The following is a 22,254-nucleotide window of genomic DNA, read 5'->3' as shown; positions in this document are numbered from 1 at the left end:
AAAGACTTAATTGCATAGCATTAACATAATTCAAAACACTTTTTACTATTTAAGCCTTAAAGCTGTTAAGTTTAAATGTAAAGGGAGGCAAAGGCAGAGTGGGCAAGGAGCATTGTTAATTTCTCAAACACGCCTTTTGAAGCTACATGCGTTGTCATTAGTAAATAATCTAAGCATTTGAATAATCAAATCTTTCAAAAAAAGAAAATGTTTTCCCTTATCATATCACCATGCCCCTTCCAAACAAAACAAATCTCTCTGGCCACTAAACCAAGAAAACAATCAAAGATTTTGCATTTGCCTTAGCCCTCCTTCAAAACTCACTGCCTTAACAAAAACCAAGAGGAAGAAATCAAAAAACAAAAAAACAAAAGGCTTCTTACTTTGGTTGGGTAATTAAGGCAAAGCAAAGCAAGGGAAAGGGCAGGAGGAGACCCAAAACGTCATCATTTTGATTATCCCTTCAAAAAATTCCTTGAGCATCGTGCGGCCAGGTTTTTTTGCTCCACCTCCGCGCGTGAGCAATCATTGAGGCCCCACCTCCTGTTTCTCACAATTATGATGGATGATGGATGATGGAGGGTTGAAAAGGCTTTGCTCCTGCTTGGCAAATGGGCAAATGGGACCCCAAATTTTGCCCCAAATCTTCTTCTTTTTATCTCTTTTGTGTTCGTCCGAAAATTCTTTCCTCGAAATCCTTAAAGATACATGGATTGTATAGGTATGGGAAAGCTATAGATCAAACCCTTGCAAAGAAAGTAAAAAGTTGGTCTACATTTTTTTCTAAAACGTGGACATTCTTGTTTCTTCTCTAATTTTTTCTTCTTTCTTGATAGAGACAGATGGTGGCACCTATCTTTGGAAGTATCACAAAATTCGGCAACAGTGACTTTAAACTAAGATCGTGCAGCTCAAGCTCAATCTCAATCTCTTTCCTTCGTTTTGGCATTACCTTAGTTTGGTCCAAATAAGTGGTGGGAAGTCTCGTGTCTCGCTATTACAGCTTGATTGGAATTTGGAATCTAAAGACGATGGTTGGTGGATAAGTGCATACATACACAACAATGAGGAAGGAGCATAACAAGGCTGCTAGCCTTTGCATGGATTTGTTTTTTGATTTTGGATCCTAATATGTCGGCAATTTTACTTATTTTTAAATATTTAATTCAATGATATATACATAAATTTTATGTATCATTAAAAAAGATTTGATCCGATTCTTTTCAAAATTACTTTAACAAACAAATAGTTTGATAAATAATTCACTTGAATTTTACTTTTTGATCATTGGGAAGGAAAAATTTAGACACGAGTTCCATATAAAAAAATTGCAACACTAACTAGTTTTTCAAGATAAATAATTAATTCCATTGAACTTACACAAGAAAATAACAAGCATCAGCTCATGTTACACGTGAAATACATCAATTTCACAATAATTATGTATTTTTGCACCAATAGATCAAATCCGATTCTCTTTCCTTTTCAATTTAATTAAACGTTTAAAAAACTGAAAGAGAATATCAAAGTGGTAAATAAAAAATTTGTTAAACTAGAGGTATCTTAGAAATTTAAATATGATAAAAATCTTTTTGTTTATTATCAATTGATTTTTGAAATTAAATAAATAATTATTTTAGAATAAATTTACACAAAGTATCTCATTAAATGTTAATTAATAACTCTAAAAAATAATAAAATAACCATAAATATTATAGGAAAAATCTTGTCAACTACCTTTAAATGTATCATGTTTCATTGATTTATTATCTCATTATCTTTTTTTTTCTCGAGTTAAAAAAAAGTAATCTATGGGTATTTTTTTGTACATTCTCTTTGATCAGACACTTTATAAAGAACTTGGCTTCAAAATATTGTAACTTAGCTTAATTGTCCAAATTCGAAACATACATTTTTTTCCTTTTTCTTTTATAGACTATCGGTTCTAGTCAAGAAAAATCTAAATTTTTATTACATAATTAATCCAAATATAAATAACATGCAAATTTTTTTGTATTCTGTGTGAGCCTAACTTGTCATGTTTGCCTATTGGGAGACAGAGCTCTTCTCTCTACATGGAAAATTTTTTTATAATATCCATAAACACTCATTAATTTTTTTAAAAAATACAATGAACGATCATTTGTTTTCATAATTCTAAAATTCAAATCTAATACTTTTAAAGAAACCAAAGTATTTGGTTAAAACGAGCCAATTTGAAATTCTTTCCTCCAGTGACCATGAAAAAAAATAGAAAAATCCTCGATATATCAAATAATGCAAAAAACTTGAAAATTTATGGTAAAAAAAAATTATATCTGCCCATGTCAATGTAACATCAATTGGTCAACAGGATCGATAAAAAGTTAAAATAAAAGATTTTAAAAAAATAATGGTGAAATTTGGAGGTTATTTTTATCACAATGGTGATAAATATAATAAAATATTTGAGTTTATAAATATAATAAAAATCTTTTCATTTATTATTAATTAAATGTAAATTAATTACTTGTTTAATAAATTTTTTAATTATATTTATTAATACAGAAATATTTTCAATTTAACCGATTAAGGACAATTTTTCTCTCTCTAATATTTTGTTTGCTTCTAATAGAAGGATCCCTTTTGGTAAGACTTTCGAGGGGTTTCCAGCAGAAATGTGCTATTAAGTCTAATCAAATCAGGCTGTAAAGGCCGCAACCCCATACCCTACCGGCTCTAAAGCGCAAGGTCAGTGGGCATTTAAAATTGCCGGGGCCGCACGTCTTTTGAGCCACACGTGTACCCTTCGCCACGCGTCACCCCGTCCCCGCTCATGCACTTGCCTGCAATCATTGGCAGCGTAAGTTTGTTTGCCTACCCGCACGAGCGGCTTGCTAAAATACTAGTACTATATATATTTCTTTTCCGCCTTTTGCCCCTTTGCTTTTGTTTTCCCTTAATCATCTTCGTTTTTGCACCTAACAACTCTCTCCTATTGGACCACGTGTCCCTCTTCAAAATTCAAACCCCTTTTTTTTCTTCTTTATTAATTAATAATAATTGTACAGTACTTACTTACTGAATTAAAGCATTTTTTTCTTTTTTCTGTTTTTTCCCCTCCCCTCTTTAACGAACTTGGATCCGGTAAGTACACTTTAGGATTTGTAGGCTAACATGAAGGCTGGATTTGGTGTTTGTCGTTGTGTTTGCATGCACAAAACCAAAACTACTCTTTCTTAAAAGCATGTGGATTTTTTTGTTTTTCATTTTTTAGAGAAGTTTTGCTCAGATAAGTTGGCAGGAATGAGCTTTCACGTGAACACCAATAGTGCTCATGCCTGGACTCAGATAAAAGCATACATCACTACTAAACTCTCTTTTTTTGGTTTGACTTTACAATCCACATGTATAAATATTTTAATTCGTGAAATTTTAAAACTTTAATATAAAGGTTTATGTGTATCCTACATTAATTAGCATTTTAAATTTATTTCTCATTATGTCTATATATAATATATAGAGTAGTGATAATTCAAATCTCAAGTCTATTAAATTAAAAGTATTTTGAATAATAAATATAATAAAAAAAATTCATTTGTTATCAATTGATTTTATATTAAATATCCATTTTAAAAAAACTTAACACGATATTAGAGTCCGTTCTAAAATTTAACATATATTTTAAAAATTTTGTGGATAATTTTTATTATCAAAATTATAACCTTAATAGGACGGAATGACGAAAAAAAGAAGTGTAAGATCTTGAATAAAGTTAAATGTCATATCACTATATTATATATTTATATATATATATATTTATTTTGCATAGTGATGGTGGGGTCTTTGTTTTGTCGCACATCCCAGATTTCTCCATGATTAGAACAGCTCATATGAGAAACTGAGAATGTTGTTGAATCAATAATGGTAGTAATTAGCAGCTAGCAGTCATAATCATCAATCAATTAGTTGAAACAAGTAATGCTTTTGCAATCCAACGTTTTATGTTGATGCCATGATTATTGAGCTGCATGCAAGAAAATTAGCCAAAAAATAAATAATGCATTATTTTTTATATATATAATACTAAGATCAAGTACTTTTCTTTGACTAACCAAAATTTCGGAAAACCAGCCGCCTCCCACCTAGCCCAGAATCCCTCTACAAAACCTTAAAAATAATTAACATTCCTTTCACGTTTCAATACATACTTAATTTTGATCAATAATTTTCAATCTAATAATTATTAAAATTATTTTATGATACATGAAGTCCATAATTAATTCATCAAAGAAAAAAAGTCCACAATATATGAACGAGACACATTTTAGTATTGAAAATCGTAATAATAATGCATTAAGTGGTTGAAAAAGTATTGGTTTTCTTTTCCTTTCTAAGAGGCGAAATTTTTTTAAAGTCTAAAATCTAAACCCATAACGTTTATGCACGTGAAGGTTTTATGTAAGTAATCAAATCTCGATATTTGCGATTAATCATTTGTGATTTTTTATGTAAAGTAGGGGGAGTTTGTATTACGAGATTATTATTTTTTTATGAAGAAATTAATTGATGGGCTGTGCAGCTTTTTAAACTTTTTAATATTTTTTATATATTCGATATGTAATTAAAACATTTTACTTAAACATGTATAGACTTTTTAAAACAATTTTATTTTTTTTAATTCGGTTAAACAATTTTTCAGGGTCTAAGATAAAAATGAAATAGCAAAAGAGATTTACCATTCCATATATTGTAAAATTATAAGGTCAATTGACAAAGATATTTGGCAAGAGGCAATATTCAATCATAGGAATGGGGATGTCGGCAGAAGTTTCGAAAACAACAAAGTAAATGTTACATTAACCGGTCATTTCTTGTTTATCTAAATTATCTTATTGATGGATCAAATTCAACCGTAATTTCTGTCACCGAATTTTAATAAATCATCGGAAAAGGATTTGTTGAAGAAAAATGGAAGATTATGGAAAAACTCCTTTAGTGATTATGTAAAGGAGGGGAGGGGACAAAGGCAAGATTAATGCCAATAATAATACGAGCCAAACTCAAAATGACAATGTCAAGGCGAGTATGCAACAATCTATAAATTGGTTCTTATTTTTACTTACTTTCTTAACCTTTTCTTTATTTTTTTATGACTATCTCAAAAGTTGATATAAACTATATATATAAAAATTGCAATAAGAAAATACTAATACAAATATAATTGTTTTAATTAATGGAAGCAAAATCATGTATTTTATGGTCCATTTATAGAGTTAAAAATTTTAATTTTTTCAAATATTATTATTTGCTTTTGTGATAAATGACACATTTTGATGTTTGCCTTAAAAACTAATTAAAAGGAAAAAAAAGTGACATTAGATTGGAACCTTTGGTAAAAGAAATTGGATATTATAACACTTAACTAAATGAATAAGAATGAGGTTTTTCTTTTATATTTGGAGAAAAAGATTCAAAATTTATTTTTTTTTGAAAAAAAATTATGTAATAACTCATGAATCAAATATTCTGGTGCAAAATGGTATTGAAATTAAGTAGTACGAGATTCAATCTTTTTATTTAGAAGCATGAAAATTCGAATTTTGTAGTTGGATGAAAAAGTCAAATATTGAAATATAATTATTTAAATGCATGAGTTAAGAAGATTAAGAAAAAAATCACCAACTTTTACGTACCATGAAAATTAAAAATATAAAAATTATTTTACTCTTTTAAAACTAGACTAGTTATATATATGTATTCATGAAATTAAGTATTAAATTAACATTTTACTCTACTGACGTAAGAGATATTATACTTGATTTCCTTTGGTGTCTTTCTCTCTCTGTGTGTTTGACTGTCCAATCCACTTTGGCCCGCTACTGGTTGGTCTTCTGTCCATTCACAGTGCTTTTGGGCTAGACCGCAATTATAACAGTTTGACCTTGACTGCTGCCAAGTTTGCATGAAGCTCCAATTCACCTTTGCCAAACCAAAGCCAATAAAGTACTACTACTCCATGGGATTTAAGCATAAAGAAGCTGCCATTAAACAATTAATGAAGGGAAAGGACCATGCAATCTGCTTTCTTTTTTTTCGTTTTTTTTTTTCTGCTCTGTTAAAACCAACGTAAAATAACTGAAGACAGTAAAAATATTGTTAAAAATCGAAAATAAAACTGGCCCTTTAGTCCTTGGACCCTTGAGTTTAATTTTTAAGTACAAAAAGAGGCAGCAGTTGCTCCATTATTTGCCTTTATATATTGCCTATCAAGAATAAAGAAAGCAGATGCAGCAAAAAGCCTTTTGATCCTCAGAAAGAATGTTATGAATCTGAAATTTTTATTTGTGAAAGGCAAACATTTTCTTAAGTGTTACCAATTCCTTTGCCACTTTCCGCTCTTTTCCCTTAAGGGTTAGCGAAAGGATCCAAATTCGATAGAGCATGAAAAGTAAGCTTATTGGCTTCAAAGCTTTCCATTAAGTTCGGTTTTTCATGAAAACCACCTGCCGTAAGTGACTTTAAAGTCTCCAGAAACGGAAAATACTTTTCAAAAACAAAAGTAGACATCTGATTTCTTTCTTGGAAAGCTAAGCAAATTATTCACCCATATACACACATAGAAAAGAGAGTAGAAGAAGGAGGAGGAGGAACCAGGAGAAGAAGAGAGGAAGAAGAAAGAGTCGGTCTCCATGCCTGACTCAGAGCATATTTTCTTGTTTCTTCCTTCTTTCTTATCTCTGATTCTGTTCTTCATTCTCATCAAGAGAAAGCAAAGAACATTCAACCTTCCACCAGGCAGAATGGGTTGGCCTTTTGTGGGTGAAACAATTGGTTACTTGAAGCCTTACTCTGCTATATCAGTAGGAGAATTCATGCAGCAGCACATATCAAGGTAAATTAAACTTTCCGTGTTAGAAAAATGAAAAGCAAATTGAAGCAAAAGCCTTTTTCTAATGAATCAAAATCTTTCCTATGTTTCAATTATCATGCAGGTATGGGAACATCTACAAATCAAATTTGTTTGGCGAGAAGACAATCGTCTCTGCAGATGCTGGGTTGAATAAGTTCATATTACAGAACGAAGGAAGATTATTTGAGTGCAGCTATCCGAGAAGTATCGGTGGCATTCTTGGGAAATGGTCTATGTTGGTTCTAGTTGGAGACATGCACAGAGACATGAGAATTATATCACTGAACTTCTTGAGCAACGCCAGGCTGAGGACTCATCTGTTGAGGGAAGTGGAGAAGCATACCTTACTTGTTCTGAGTACCTGGAAAGAGGATTGTATATTTTCAGCTCAGGATGAAGCAAAAAAGGTAGAAAGAAATCTTGGAAGTCTATGAAATTAGCATGCTTTATTTGAATATATAGCCAAGAAAAGTGATTAGCTTATGTTTTAAGGAATATGCTTTGCAGTTCACTTTCAATTTGATGGCAAAAAATATTATGAGCATGGATCCTGGACATCCTGAGACCGAGCAGCTCAAGAAGGAATATGTTACTTTCATGAAAGGAGTTGTTTCTGCTCCTTTAAATTTACCTGGAACTGCATATAGAAAGGCCTTACAGGTGTAAACTATAAAATTAATCCCACATATGCTATATATTTCTTTTGGTCATGAATCTGATGGTTTAATTTTCTTTGTTGTTCTGCTTCTGACAGTCTCGATCAACTATCCTCAAATTTATTGAGAGAAAAATGGAAGAGAGGATAAAGAAAACGAAGGAGGGAAAAGAAAATCCCGAGGAAGATGATCTTCTTGAATGGGTTTTGAAGCATTCAAACCTTTCGACAGAGCAAATCCTTGACTTGATCCTGAGCTTGCTCTTCGCTGGGCATGAAACTTCATCAGTAGCCATAGCTTTAGCCATCTACTTCCTGCCGGGTTGTCCCACCGCTATTCAACAGTTGAGAGTAAGCAACTACCGACCCTTATCTAACAGAGTGCAGCCTTTCCTTTTCGTATCTCCAATTAATTCCTTTTGATTCATCATTTTCCTTTTATTATTTCTAAACACCCAGGAAGAACACCTTGAAATTTTCAGAGCCAAGAAGCAGTCAGGGGAGATGGAACTGAACTGGGATGATTACAAGAAAATGAAATTCACACAATGCGTAAGCTTTTTTCATTAACCTTAAATCTATACTATTTTGGGTCATTGGCTATGATTAAGATCATGTTTTGATTTTCTTTGCTTGTTTTTACTTTCTAAAGGTTATCAATGAGACGCTTAGGCTCGGAAATGTTGTCAGATTTCTTCATAGAAAGGCTCTCAAAGATGTTCGGTATGGAGGTAACTTGAAGATACTAACCTTTTCTACTTTATTAACTTTTACTGGCTTAGTCAAACAGCATCAAAAATGAAACTGAAAACCCATTTTTTTCCTTATGCTGGAAAGGTTATGATATTCCATGTGGCTGGAAAGTGCTGCCAGTGATTGCAGCTGTGCACTTGGATCCCTCTCTTTTTGACCAGCCTGAACACTTCAATCCATGGAGATGGCAGGTCAGTCTACTTAATTACCAGATCATGCCTATGTAATAGTTATTGATTTGTTGTTATTCAGATAGTTTCCATTTTCATTTTGAAGTCCTAAAAAACCCATTATCTATTAGAGATAGTACTAGTAGGCAAGAACCAACATGAGCTCATTCGGATTCTATGCTAGTTTTGACAAGTTTTTTTGTCAATGATCCTAGAATAGTACCGTTCAATGAGCTACAAACAGTTTCCTTTGGATGCCAAATGAAATAAAAGAATCAAATTAATTTTCGTAATATTTAATTAATTAAAAAAAGAGCAGATAGAGTATGAAACTTTGCTGTTCATTTAGTCTTGACTCGTCAATTTTTGTCACTATAGTCGTAAGCAACCGAGATCATGATGTCTTGAAAGAAGACAGAAGAGAAGTCTATCTTACAAAAATGATGAGATGCGTCTAAAGTCTAAACTCCCCTAACTGACTTTAAATGGATAAATGTTCATAATGTCAACAATAAATATACAGTGGTAGCATTTGATTTTTTGACTCGATGTCCATGATAAATATCTCTTCCGATCCTTAAATAGTTTTATTAATACAAAACACTTAAGTTAAAGTTCTTATCTTAATGTTTCCAGGATATAGAAAAATAAAGAAAAGAACCAAAGAAATATATGTATTTTTATTTACAAAATTGAGTTTAATATTTTTTTAAAAAATATATAATAAAGGAATACGGTGTCCTCAAAAACTTATAAAATATTAATTTGAGACATTTGTACTAGGCAAATAAAGATATCATTGTGGTTACAAGATAAGTGGTCACAACTAATAATGAAGAGCGTAGCATAGATTTAATGATGTATGAATTGTTTTGGACATTGATAACAACTCTCTCTTTCCTCGAGGAATGATAGCATTACCCTCAAGCCATAAGCTCTCTTCTCTCCCCTTTTTCTTTTAAAAGTAAAAAATTGGATAAAGTTTTCATCATTGTAGCGGTGTGGCAAATGTTTTTAGGAATTAATATTTGTAGAAACATTGAAACCATGTGGGGTCCTTCAAAGTTCCATCAAAGCCGTTGATTACTGTCGCATCAGGAATACGCAAAATCAGCTTTAGGGGAAAGATATCTGAAAGACAAGCTACGATCCAACGGATCCTCTTAATACATGAACTGTCATGATCAATGAACCCTTGTTGCGTGCTGTACGGACGTTGGTCCCTCCCTCCCCTCCCCTCCCCTCTCAAAAACCAAAACCAGACCGGACCAGGCTTTGGGGGTCTGGCCTCTACTCTCGTGCGTGTGGGGAGGTGTGGGGGTTTGAAGATGATGATTAAAGCCCCCATGTGGCTGTGGGGTTCTCACATGCACGTGCAGGGGTGTGCCTTTATTTCTTGCTAGTGGGTCAATCACAGTTCATAGATTGGTCCAAAAAAAAAAAAAGAATTGTTATTACTAGTAAAAAAAATGTCTGAAAGGTTACCGAGAAGGTTAAAGAGAGCACTGAACCATACAAATTCTAGTAAAGTTGAGACAATGGATAATCCCCACATTGAGAAGTTTTTTTTTTTGGTATACATGTCCCATATTATTATTTCAGTTTGGCTACAAATGCATGCACGTTTGGTACATTTAGATCCTTTTCATAAAGTTTTCTTACCAAAAATCTTCTTGATGCCATTATCAATCATGACAGTAACATGCTATAGTGCATGTTGTACTGTTACAATCTCTTTTTTTTTTTTTGCATTTAACATGTATTCAAGTTAGAGAGGCATACACCCTACTTGCACATCCTTAATCAAGCTTGAATTTAAGTTTCTTCGTCCCTGTCTACGTACAAAATCCATGTCATAAAACAAGTTTCTGATATAATTTTCATATGTTAAATCAGTAGACACTTTTCGTTCTCTTAATTCATGCATGCATCTTCCCTTGCTACTATTTCTTGAACAGCTTGTGTTAGATTATTGATCATTATCACCCGTCCGATTGATTCATTTTGATGCAGCAAAATGATAATACTACTCGAGGGACGTCGCCTTCGTCTTCGTGCCCGTCAACGCCCAGCGCGTCGAGCAGCAATTACTTCTTGCCATTCGGGGGAGGACCACGGCTATGCGCGGGATCAGAACTGGCTAAACTCGAAATGGCGGTCTTCATCCACCATTTGGTCCTCAACTACCAATGGGAGTTAGCTGATGTGGATCAAGCCTTTGCCTTCCCTTTTGTCGACTTTCCCAAAGGCTTACCCATCAGAGTCCAGCGCCACACTTCGGATATGAATTAAAAAAGAGACATGGGTCTTTCTGGCAGTCTCAGCTGCTCGGGCATTGCACCAAAGCTACTAGCATTGATCTGTGCGTGGGAGACGATGGTGGCTTTTGTGTTTTCCACCTGTTTTAGTTGTTTGACGTTTATATATATATAGATATCACATGAAGAAAAAGGGGAAAGACAAAGAGAATCAAAGTACGTAACACAGATATATATAAATATTTTAGGACCACCTTATATTTATATATTCATCCACAATATTGTAAATTTTTATTTTGAGATTTATTATTATTATTATTATTATTCATTTAAATATATATATATATTTATGTGTTATGGCTTTTCTTTTCATGTAGTTTGCTTATTTGTTAATAATATTTGTATATTGAAGTAAAATTTAAAGTATATATGGTGAATGAAGATATCCCAATTATTTCATATCTTACAATTCTCTTTTGTTTTGTGTGAATATATATATATATATATATATATATATATATATATATATATATAATGAAATTATCGTAAGAATTGTTATTAAATCTAATTTTGAATAGCTCTAAAGATAAAGAATTTTAGAATGAAATGAAACCAATTGTACAATTTTTATAACTTTATAAATATTAAAGTTTGACTTGATGAACGAAGCACAACAAATGCGAATACTTTATTTTAGCATTATAAATAGATCTAAGGTTGAGGAAGTTTACTCTTGGTTTGATTTTTTTGTTGTTGTTAAATTTTAAGATAGATATTCAATATAAATTTGAAATATATTTTATTTATTGACATGAAAATAGTTAAAAATACTTATCCTTTCTTTTATTTTATGTCTACATTACTCTCTTCTCTCATATACCATATACCATCTAGAAAATAGATATTTTGATTTAGGCTCATGGAATACAAAAATGAGGAAAGGAACATGGAAATTAAATAAGAGGAAAAATAATTAATAGACAGGATGTTGTCGTTTGGGACAGTGTCGCGTTGGCCGTTTCTCTCCCCCGTTTTGAAAAAAATGTTCTAACGGTTTTTGGTTGCCACCATGCAATGCGTATCTTTGATTATATGCGGGCCCTCTTCTTATAATTCTGTGTCGTTGCCACGAGTGGCTGACCTTCTTTTCCGACTTTGCACATCAATCCTTTTCCCTTGTCTTTCCCTTTGCTCTTTTTACTTCTAAATAGATAACTATACATATATATATAGTCTAAGCCATTGCATTTTCCTTGGTACGTCCAGAATGAAAGAAAATCTAGAAAAAAAGAAATTGATTAAATTCTTTCAACTGATTTTAAATTTGTATAGAATGAAATATGAATAAAAATTTTATAATCTAATTAAATTGATTTGAAGTGATGTTTCAACAATTATAAATTAAAATTTAGAGGCAAGGCATTACAATATTTAAATTTTAAAAACATGTGAAATTTGTGAGAAGCGAGGAGATTATTCTCATTAGAAAAGTCCAAAACTAAATTAATAATAAGCATGCCATGCAATACACATTAATTAATACATTATCAAACTACTTTTAATCTTTGAGTACTTCTACAATGCTATTTAATGGTATACAAACAAACCATTTATGTCTCCATCAAGGTTTTGAGCAATTTAAAAATCTATTTCTAGTAAAGTTAGCAAGATTTGATAAGGAGCTTTTGTAATTAACATGACATAACCCCTTATCATATGCTATTCTTTATTTAAGTTTGTTTATCATCTAAACGAATATAGTACATATATAAAATGTGACAGACTATTAGCCAGCAAGCATTTTGTTTGGTGAAAATATGATTAGCATCAAAGCAGAAAAATAACCAAAATCAAAGGTGCAAAGTGCAAGCAACTATGCTTTTTCTCTTTGTTCAGAAAGACCATGGAAGTCACAGGACGTAAGGGCCTCCATTGATTTTATGATTGAACATAGAAAATGTCGGCTATGTTCTTGATCATGGGTTTACTCTCATCATTACATCTGTAAGACATTCCGGTGTGAATTCCTCAAGCACCCTAAAAACAAAACGAGATTTAATTCATAATAAAATCTCAAATCTTTATGATAAAATAATTAAGGAGCCTATGTTGTCTCTGACCATGGACATAAACAAAGCACATGCTTTTCCATGCAGCCTGATTGGAACCTTCCAAAAACCATCAACCAACTCCTCCGATTAGCTAATTCTAAAAATCCAAATGTATCCCACGATTCGATAAAAGAAAGGCCAACAACCGAAAATAGAAATGAATGATATATAGAAAGAAAGGGCAGCAGGAAAGCTTGTGGAGAAATTAAATGGTAGCATATCTTGATACCTGTTTTTTTCCTTGTAAAACGGGAGGAGGGAGGGGGTGGGGGGGTGCTGAGCGAAGCATCACCTCAGCGCTGGCCTCTAGGCCTGCTGGTTAGGTTTCCTTTCACTTTCCAATACGTTTTGTGTTTTATGTTACTACTTTTTCTCAATGATTTCATGTGTCTCTGTTTGTGTCGTGTGTCAAGCTCAGCATTAGTGTTATAAGGCAGTGGTGTTGCAAGGTGCACGTTTACGTTGGGTGGAGGTTTTTTTTTTTTTTAAATAGAAAAAGGCATGGGAGGAAGAGGATCTTGCCATAATATTTGGCTGTTGGGAGGGATGAGAGATACTGAAATTGCCGACACATGGACAATTTGGCAATTTCTGGAGGTTTTCATAACAGCGATGATGTATTGTACGGTTCCGCAAAACTTCGACACCTTTCACAACAGTAGGCCCTTTTGCATTAGGCCTTAACGCGGCTTTTTTAATTTTTGAGTGATGGACCAGCCCAAACCCATTAATGAGAAAGTAACAATGCATGCATTTTTGCCTTTCTTTTCTCTTTCTTAATTTTTTTTGTTTCTCGCGGCAAAAAATTTGCAATTAGTGTTTTTTTTGGGAATTTTCGACTTTGTGTAGTTTTTTTTACTTTCGAAAAATTTTAAGTTATTTTAGTTGTAAAAAACTAATTTACAAAAGAACAAATACTTTTTAATTACACTGTTTGTCCTGCATAGAAAATTGATTCTTTTTTTCCTTATTTTTTCATGTTGATTTCACTTTTCATAATCTAACTATATTATTTTTGCACATTTTTTTAGTCTAATTATTTTCATATTTATTAAATTTTTAAACGTGTCAAGTTGAGTAAAGAAAAAACAATAATTTGAGCGGAACAAAGTTTTTATATTTAAGATTTGCTTTGTCTGCATGAATATTGACCTACTTCAACATATTTGTATCGCATACACCTTTCTTTTTCTTCATTTTAACAAAAAGATGCTTGTGTGGTGGTGATTTGAATCAATGTGGTGTAGTGCTTGAAGGAAGAAACAAAAAAGATAAAGAGATTTTGTGTGCCAGCAAAGAACAATCTTCTCCATTAAATTCTGATTGTAATAGAACGAGACGGGGAATAGACAAATAAGGAGCTTAGATATCAGTGTTGTTTCCCAGACCGGCAATGGAAATTGCAAAAATCGAACATTTATGGATATCCTGTGCCTTTGTTTGTGTTATGTCGCATTGGCTTAATGGCTAGAGATGGACTTGCGATTGGGACTTGAAAAGTCCATCCTGTCCCACCATAGGCCTTGTTAGTTGCGTCTTTAAATGGTGAATCGTGGCTGCCTTAGCTTTGCCCGGTAATTGCAACCTCTTGACGAGCTCTGGTCATGAGCTTGCTTAAGTTAAGTAGAGTGGATTGGTCGTGGACTTGTGCTCTAGTTGATCCTTTTCCGTTTGGGTCTTTACTTAAAACTTAAAAGGTTGAACAAGCTAAAGAACTTGGGCATAGAGGTACTCATACCTCAAGCGTGAACTCGAAATGACGCTTTAAAAACTCATGTTTGAATAGTCCGTTTAAGTTATTTCATTTTTGAAAGAGTAAAAAATATGTTTTATTAATATTTTTTCTATTTTGAATATATTTTAAATTAAAATTAAATATAAAATATAAAAATTTATTAATATTATAATATTCACGGGCTGAGCTTGAGCCGAGCCCGGGTTTTAGTATTATAGACTTTTTGAGGGCTTTTACCAGAAATTGTTTTGAGGAATGTTGGATGAAAAAGAAATAGCAAAAGGCCAATGATAAATGACGTAAGGTGCCTTCTTAATTTTCTTGATTCCACCCAAACCTTGTACCGTCAATGGACTTTTGGGCTGAATTGAAATGACCTCTCAGGATCCAATAGCCCTTTCTTTTAGGCTTGAACGGGCTAGGGCCTTGGCTTTATGACTGAAGTGAACATGTACAGTAAGCTTGCGACTTCACTTCCATAAAATACCTGCAAAGGATAGGTGCAACTAACTTTCCCAAATTAATTACGGTACACGAAATCAAGATCATAATGGAATTTGTTTTGTAAGAGTGGTGAGGCTGGAGGCAACGTGGCTGCTTTCTCCAGCCAAAAAAAAAAATCCATCGTGGCAGGAAAGCGCAGCAGCTCGTATCATTGGAATGAACCAGGTAACTGCGGCATGCCTCTCTGCTTCTCCTACGTGGTGGCACCTGGGTCATTATTAATTAGCCCACCTAAACTTGGTTTAAGGTTGCTAAAACACCAGCCTTCCGCCGTTGACGTTTCCCTTACTTAGGCAACAACAAAACTCGGCTTTTACCGCCCCTGTTTATTGTTCAACTTTTCTTCTTTTCTTTTTTTTTTCAAAATTAAAATTTAAAACTTTACCCTCCAAAAAAAAAATGAAGAATAAATATAAAAATTTTTGTTCTTATTTGGAGGTTTTGACTTTTATATTTTTTAAGGAAATACCAAAACCCAACTCAAATTTAATTCAATGAATTTTTATTTTTAATAGATTTTAAAACTTTACAAGCAAAATACGAATGTCTTTATTTTTATATATTATATCAAAATTTTTAATTTTTTTAAATTTATTATAATGAGATACACGATATATCTTTCTAATTTTGTTAATAAAATTTATAATATTATGAGATGAAGTTGACATTTTTGTAATAAAAATTTCAAATATTTCACTAAATCAAGTAAAATTAGTTAATTATTTTTTTAAAGTCAAGAGAGAACTTCCATTAATGAGTGAGGAATGAAAGGATTCTCCAAGTAAAACACAAAGAGCAACGCCCAAAGACTGAAAAAGGTTGATATCCCTTGAACAAAAATTAGTTAATTTTAACATTGTCGTGGACTTTAAACTTTAATTTTTAATTGGGAATTAATAATTTTAACAAATGATGTGCTTTTATCGAGAATTTTAAAAAAATTCACTCCTGAAAAATACATATAAACTCTTGGATAAGTGTTCATTCTGTAGCTGAGAAGTTGAGTCGTTGTGTTACATACATGAAGCAACTAAATAATTAGTGACAAAATCTAATAACACCTGCTCCGTGATTTTTTTTTTCTATGTTCATCGAAAAATGCATTAAAAATTTAAATGCAACTAGAATGGCATTTTGGTAGTTATCTCGAAAACCCAAGGGTAAGCGTAACAGCACAGCGAGTTACTTCACCTATTCCTCTAATATCTCACTGCGCCTCCTTTTTCGCTGTTTCTTCCGAGAACAATTCCCAGCAAATATTTACAGATTAACCACACGCCTACCTCACTCATAACTCAGAAAAGAAGAAGGAGAAGAAAGAAAAACTTATCGAACAAAATTCTTAGTTAAGTGGGGGGAGATGTGGCGCTGCGTTTCTCGTAGCCTTCGAGTTCCATACTCGAAGAGATCGGTCTCATATGACTCTCTTAGATCTCACATTTCCAAATTCCTCGACAACGAATCTGTACGGTTCTTTCTTTTTCCAATCTTTTTCGGATTTTTAAAATTTTTATTTTCTATTTTGAAAAGTAAGAGATGTTTTGCTTTTATCTCTTCCTCTTCTTTTTGTTCACGATTTCTGGATTTTCTTTTTCTGATTGGTTTTACCTCATATGTCTTTTTTTTTATTAATTTATATAATTTTTTTATTGGTTGGATTGTTTGGCTGCTGAGAAAATGCAGCCAAGGAAAATAGTCTAAGAAATTTATAGAGGTTTTTCTTAAATGATCTTAACTTAGCTCCGTTTAGTTGACTGTGGTAATTTACTGTGCAAACAAACATATCGAACTTAAGAATTAATATCTTTTTTCTTCTTGGATAGGTTATCGTGATTTTACCCCTATTTACTTAGCTAAAATTATGTAAAATGCATTATATATTCGATTGCTTGTTAAGTATTATGTGTTCTTCTGATTGGTAACGTTTCATATATATTATTATAGTAATTAGAAATGGAACAAATAGGATTCTGTGTTGAACATTTGCGATTATTGCAGGTACGATCCCCTTATACCATAGTGGATCATACATATGATGCGGTGGTGGTTGGTGCCGGTGGTGCGGGTCTAAGAGCAGCCATAGGTCTTTCAGAGCATGGATTCAATACTGCTTGCATTACCAAGCTTTTCCCAACACGTTCACATACTGTTGCGGCTCAGGTATACAGGAATTCATGATCATGAGTGATGTTCTTGCTACAATTCAAGGCACACGTGTACTATGACTATGGATAGGTGGACTTCATATCTGTCTTGACGTTTCTGTTCAGGGTGGTATAAATGCTGCTTTGGGGAATATGACTGAAGATGACTGGCGATGGCACATGTATGACACAGTTAAAGGAAGTGATTGGTTAGGTACATGACTTGATTGAGCTTGTGTCTTTTGTGATTTTGTAGGAACTTAATATATGAGAAGTATATAAGCACATGCTTCTACTCGATATTTAGCTGTATAACAAAGGTCTATTTATTAATCAGCTTTCTGTTTTTAAGTAAAGGGATATGTTTACCTCAAGTGCACTGTTGTCTGGCCTGAAGTTGTTTATTGTTATCTCCCTGAATTTGTCGAAGTGGCTTCCACATATGCTGACCTTTTGTTTTTTCCTTCAAACTCTGATCAAACTACTAATATCAGATGATCATATGTAACAAAGCAATATGATTCATGCTAAAGGCATAAGAGCCATGCAGTGCACATACATTTACACTTCTGTATTGCAATATTAAACTACCTTTTCCACTTGCACCTCTATAGTGCAGTAGTTAACTACCTTTCTAACAATCTTTTTCCATTTGTTTTCTGTTTTAACCGAAGAGGGTGTATTATTGTAGGTGATCAGGATGCTATTCAATATATGTGCAGGGAGGCACCAAAAGCTGTTATTGAACTTGAGAATTATGGGTTGCCTTTTTCTCGAACAGAAGATGGGAAAATATATCAGCGTGCCTTTGGCGGTCAAAGCCTTGACTTTGGAAAAGGTATGAGTGCACAAAGTTGATAATGGGCTCAGATGATTAGTGGGTAGAATTCTGATCTTGACTTCGCAATGTTTCAATCTTGACCAGGTGGACAGGCTTATCGTTGTGCATGTGCTGCTGATAGAACCGGGCATGCTCTATTGCACTCTCTCTATGGCCAAGCTATGAAACATAATACCCAATTCTTTGTTGAATATTTTGCTTTGGATCTGTTGATGAATAGTGATGGTAGGCAATTTCAGGGAACTTAAGGTTTTCTCCGTCAATTGCATCTCAGATTCCTTTTGTTTGTGTTGGTTACCTTAGGCCTGGCATATTTATCATCCCTTGTTATGTTTAGCTGTCCATACTTTTGAGCTTTTTATTGTTTTCTTATTTTGATGAACGTGTCATCCCACGTTTTATACCTTTGAACCTTTGACGAAACAAAGTTTTTTTTTCATTCATTTTATTGTGTAATGTTAATAAGTTTTGTTGATTGTTGATGCCTTATATGCAGGGAGCTGCCAGGGAGTGATAGCTTTGAACATGGAGGATGGAACGCTACATAGATTTCGTGCTGTTTCGACAATTCTGGCTACTGGGGTATTGTATTTATTCTTATTTATTTTTATTCGAAATGAATAAAGGACCTTCATTTTTGTTGTCTGTTTCTTTCAGGGATATGGTAGAGCCTACTTTTCTGCAACCTCGGCTCACACATGCACTGGTGATGGCAATGCTATGGTTGCTCGTGCTGGGCTTCCCCTCCAGGTTTCTTGTGTTTCATTCTATCCTTTAAATTTGTTTCCTGGAGCTGCTCTCTTTTCTTCTATCTCTTTCTCTGTTCGTCCCCCTCTTGATGTATCCTTCTTACAGGATTTGGAGTTTGTGCAATTTCACCCAACGGGAATCTATGGGGCTGGGTGCCTCATCACTGAAGGTTTGTGCATATTCAACTTCTTATGAAGGGCATTGTCTTGGGTCGATATTTGTATGATATAGAAAGTTATTATACCTTTCTCTTTTTCTATTTTTGAATTTAATTTTAAATTGCACCCTTTTCTTTAGTTGAAGTTGAGAAGGTTCATAGTCTAATTTTCATCGGCAATTTGTAGGGTCTCGTGGTGAAGGTGGTATTCTTAGAAATAGTGAAGGTGAACGCTTTATGGAACGGTATGCCCCTACGGCCAAGGATCTTGCTTCAAGGGATGTTGTTTCAAGATCTATGACCATGGAAATCAGGGAAGGTCGTGGTGTAGGTATGCTTATCTCCTCACTGCTGACATTTCCATTGTACTACATGCAGCGTCATCTGTGTTTTTCTTGCTTAAGGTGTGTATATGGGTTTGCAAGATGTACAGTTAGGTATTGCAATATGGAGCTTGTGGTTAGAGTAGATAATTGGTTTCTTTTTATGGGATCCTTAGTCTCAGTTCTTTGAAGTTTTCGGTATCAAATTTTTTTTTTTTTAAAAGACTAATATTTGTAGGTGCCAATGCCACAACAAAGATATGTTTATCTCTGGTGTTGTGTGATGCAGACAATTAACAGTTACATGCAAAATAATATGAATCTTCTCTGGACTTGGAGTCTTTAACTGTGATATTTATATTTAATAGGACCTTTGAAGGATCATATCTATCTCCACTTGAATCACTTACCCCCAGAGGTGCTCAAGGAGAGGCTTCCAGGTATCTCTGAGACAGCTGCCATTTTTGCTGGTGTGGATGTTACAAAGGAGCCCATCCCTGTCTTGCCTACTGTACATTATAATATGGGTGGAATTCCCACAAATCACCATGGAGAGGTGTGTTATTCAGATGCATTAATGCATTTACATGTGGATGTTCTGAACAAATATTTCTGATATTAAAGAATGTATAATTGTGGAGGTTTACTGGAATTTAATTTTGATATTAATGCATTTAGAGATACATAGAACAAATATATGTTGATATCTATCTGTATGATTATATAACTGATATACATATTTTAAAACTGAAAGATGTGCAATATTATCTGAGAACTGTTTTGCAATAATTAGTTTCTTCAAATAATCACATCTGATATTCAACTATTTGTGGTTTTAATTTCACCATGCATTTAAATTTTGTTAATTTAACGCTCACCTTATTTAATCAGTGTGCTTTTGGCTTTCTCAGGTTGTTACTGTCAGAGGCAGCAATCCTGATTCTGTGGTTCCTGGACTAATGGCTGCTGGAGAGGCAGCCTGTGCATCTGTTCATGGTGCCAATCGGTTGGGTGCAAACTCCCTTCTTGATATTGTTGTCTTTGGTCGGGCTTGTGCAAATAGAGTTGCAGAGATCCATAGACCAGGCATGTTGTATTTTATTTTTTGCAGATGAGTAACTATGCTGTTTATGGCTCGATGTTATTTCATATACAAGTTATTTTTCAGGGGAGAAGCTGAAACCTTTGGAGAAGGATGCCAGTGAGAAAACAATTGCATGGCTGGACAAAATAAGAAACTCAAATGGTTCTCTTCCAACTTCAAAAATTCGATTGAATATGCAACGAGTAATGCAAAACAATGCCGCTGTTTTCCGCACACAGGAAACATTAGAAGAAGGTGTGATGTTTCTTCATCATTAATGTTTTAGTTTTGTCCCTTTGATTTTTGCGTCATGTGTCTTCCTCTCCCCATTCAGCCTTCCTTTTGTTCCTCATTTTATCAGGGAAATAGAGTGATTAGTGATCTTTATGTTGTTCATGAGATTCTACTTCTGAATCTAATAAATTTTTTTAACTTTTAGTTACTACTTGGGAAAACCTATTTACTTCTTTGTATGTTTCATAGGTTGTCAGTTAATTGATGAGGCATGGGAAAGTTTCCATGATGTTAAGTTGAAGGATCGAAGTCTAATATGGTAAGATTGGAGGACTAGGATGTTGATGATCAAATCATTGTTGTAGTTGATTGTTTTCTAGCTTTACTTTTAAACTGTTTTGCAGGAACTCTGATTTGATAGAGACTATCGAGCTGGAAAATCTTTTGATAAATGCCTGTATCACTATGCATTCTGCTGAAGCTAGGAAAGAGAGCAGAGGTGCACATGCCCGTGAAGATTTTACGGTTAGTGTTTTTCTTCTTTTTTTTTTTCAGTTTTATTATGTCCTTTTTGCCAAGCTACTGTTAATAAAGTGAATTTGCTTTTATTTTGCAGAAAAGAGATGATGAGAACTGGATGAAACACACATTGGGGTAAGATCTCTTTCCCTTACTTGGAAGAACGCATTGTGATTATGTATATGGGCTTATGTCGTGGTGGGGGGAGTTTAAAATTGGTAGAGACAGGTGTATTTGTATCGAGGACATGTTTCTGTTAATAAGGAACCAATCTTAATCCAGATGTATAAATTTATAATGCTTGGGCTTTAGGTTATTGAATTTTATATATAATATGACCCTTAGAGCCACTTATAAGAAAAATATATCACGGGTGAGGCATTTAAGTGTAGAATGTTTCTTGCAGGAAAGAGCATAAAGTTTAGGGGTTCTCCATGGTATTTCTGTTTGTTGTCTGATTGGTAACATGATTTAATGCCCTGAATCTGATAAAATCTACTTTTTTGTTGTTCGTATTGGCAGAGTGAATCCGAGAATGTTTATTATTGCTAGGGATAATCATCTATTGAGTATCATTAGTAATTTACTAGATTTTGGATGCAAATCACTAAATTGCCACATTATTTTGGTTTAAAATCTTGTTGGGAACATCAAGTTGTTGATTTGTTTACAAATTCTACTTTGATTTGCAGCTATTGGGAGAATGAGAAGGTTCGACTGGATTACCGGCCAGTTCACATGAACACATTAGATGATGAGATTGAGTCATTCCCACCTAAAGCCCGTGTGTATTAATTCGAGAAGGCATATCATGTGCTTTATGCAAATGATTTACGAGGTATGCAACAACTCAGCCCGGAATAAGTTATGGAGAAAAAGGATGCAATAAAGTATTTGTACGTACAGTGCTTTTGGCAATATTTGTGCCATTCATCAATCATTGAACTTTTGTGATTGAAAGCAGCAACAAGTTTAAATCTTAGTCCGAATTTTGTATTTCCCTTGGTCAGTAATAAGGTTACCTGTCGCTTGATTTGAGAAGCCTTTGTACGAGTGACTCCTTGTCCTTCAGACATTAACACTAACATGTGAAGTTGAAAGTCAGCTATTTCTGTTGCTCAAAA

The 22,254-nt window shown here is 33.6% G+C and overlaps 2 protein-coding genes across 2 annotated transcripts; both read left to right on the top strand.

Moving 5' to 3' along the window:
* LOC18610945 (cytochrome P450 90B1) lies at positions 6,242 to 11,016 on the top strand. Its single transcript, XM_018114041.1, has 8 exons — positions 6,242 to 6,874; positions 6,975 to 7,299; positions 7,400 to 7,552; positions 7,647 to 7,898; positions 8,007 to 8,099; positions 8,200 to 8,278; positions 8,385 to 8,491; positions 10,484 to 11,016. Exons 1-8 carry the CDS (start codon positions 6,672 to 6,674, stop codon positions 10,760 to 10,762), a joined length of 1,491 nt encoding a protein of 496 aa, XP_017969530.1. The 5' UTR covers positions 6,242 to 6,671; the 3' UTR covers positions 10,763 to 11,016.
* On the top strand, positions 16,290 to 22,254 carry LOC18610944 (succinate dehydrogenase [ubiquinone] flavoprotein subunit 1, mitochondrial). Its single transcript, XM_007046895.2, has 16 exons — positions 16,290 to 16,543; positions 17,077 to 17,238; positions 17,349 to 17,436; positions 17,914 to 18,060; positions 18,148 to 18,288; positions 18,560 to 18,645; positions 18,721 to 18,813; positions 18,919 to 18,982; positions 19,158 to 19,301; positions 19,662 to 19,849; positions 20,205 to 20,379; positions 20,462 to 20,632; positions 20,861 to 20,930; positions 21,016 to 21,136; positions 21,228 to 21,265; positions 21,823 to 22,254. The coding sequence occupies exons 1-16, from the start codon at positions 16,439 to 16,441 to the stop codon at positions 21,923 to 21,925; spliced, it is 1,896 nt and encodes a 631-aa protein (XP_007046957.1). The 5' UTR covers positions 16,290 to 16,438; the 3' UTR covers positions 21,926 to 22,254.

Source organism: Theobroma cacao, chromosome 1 (genome assembly GCF_000208745.1).
Source record: "Theobroma cacao cultivar B97-61/B2 chromosome 1, Criollo_cocoa_genome_V2, whole genome shotgun sequence".
NCBI lineage: Eukaryota > Viridiplantae > Streptophyta > Magnoliopsida > Malvales > Malvaceae > Theobroma > Theobroma cacao.
This window is presented reverse-complemented; position numbering and strand designations above follow the sequence as displayed.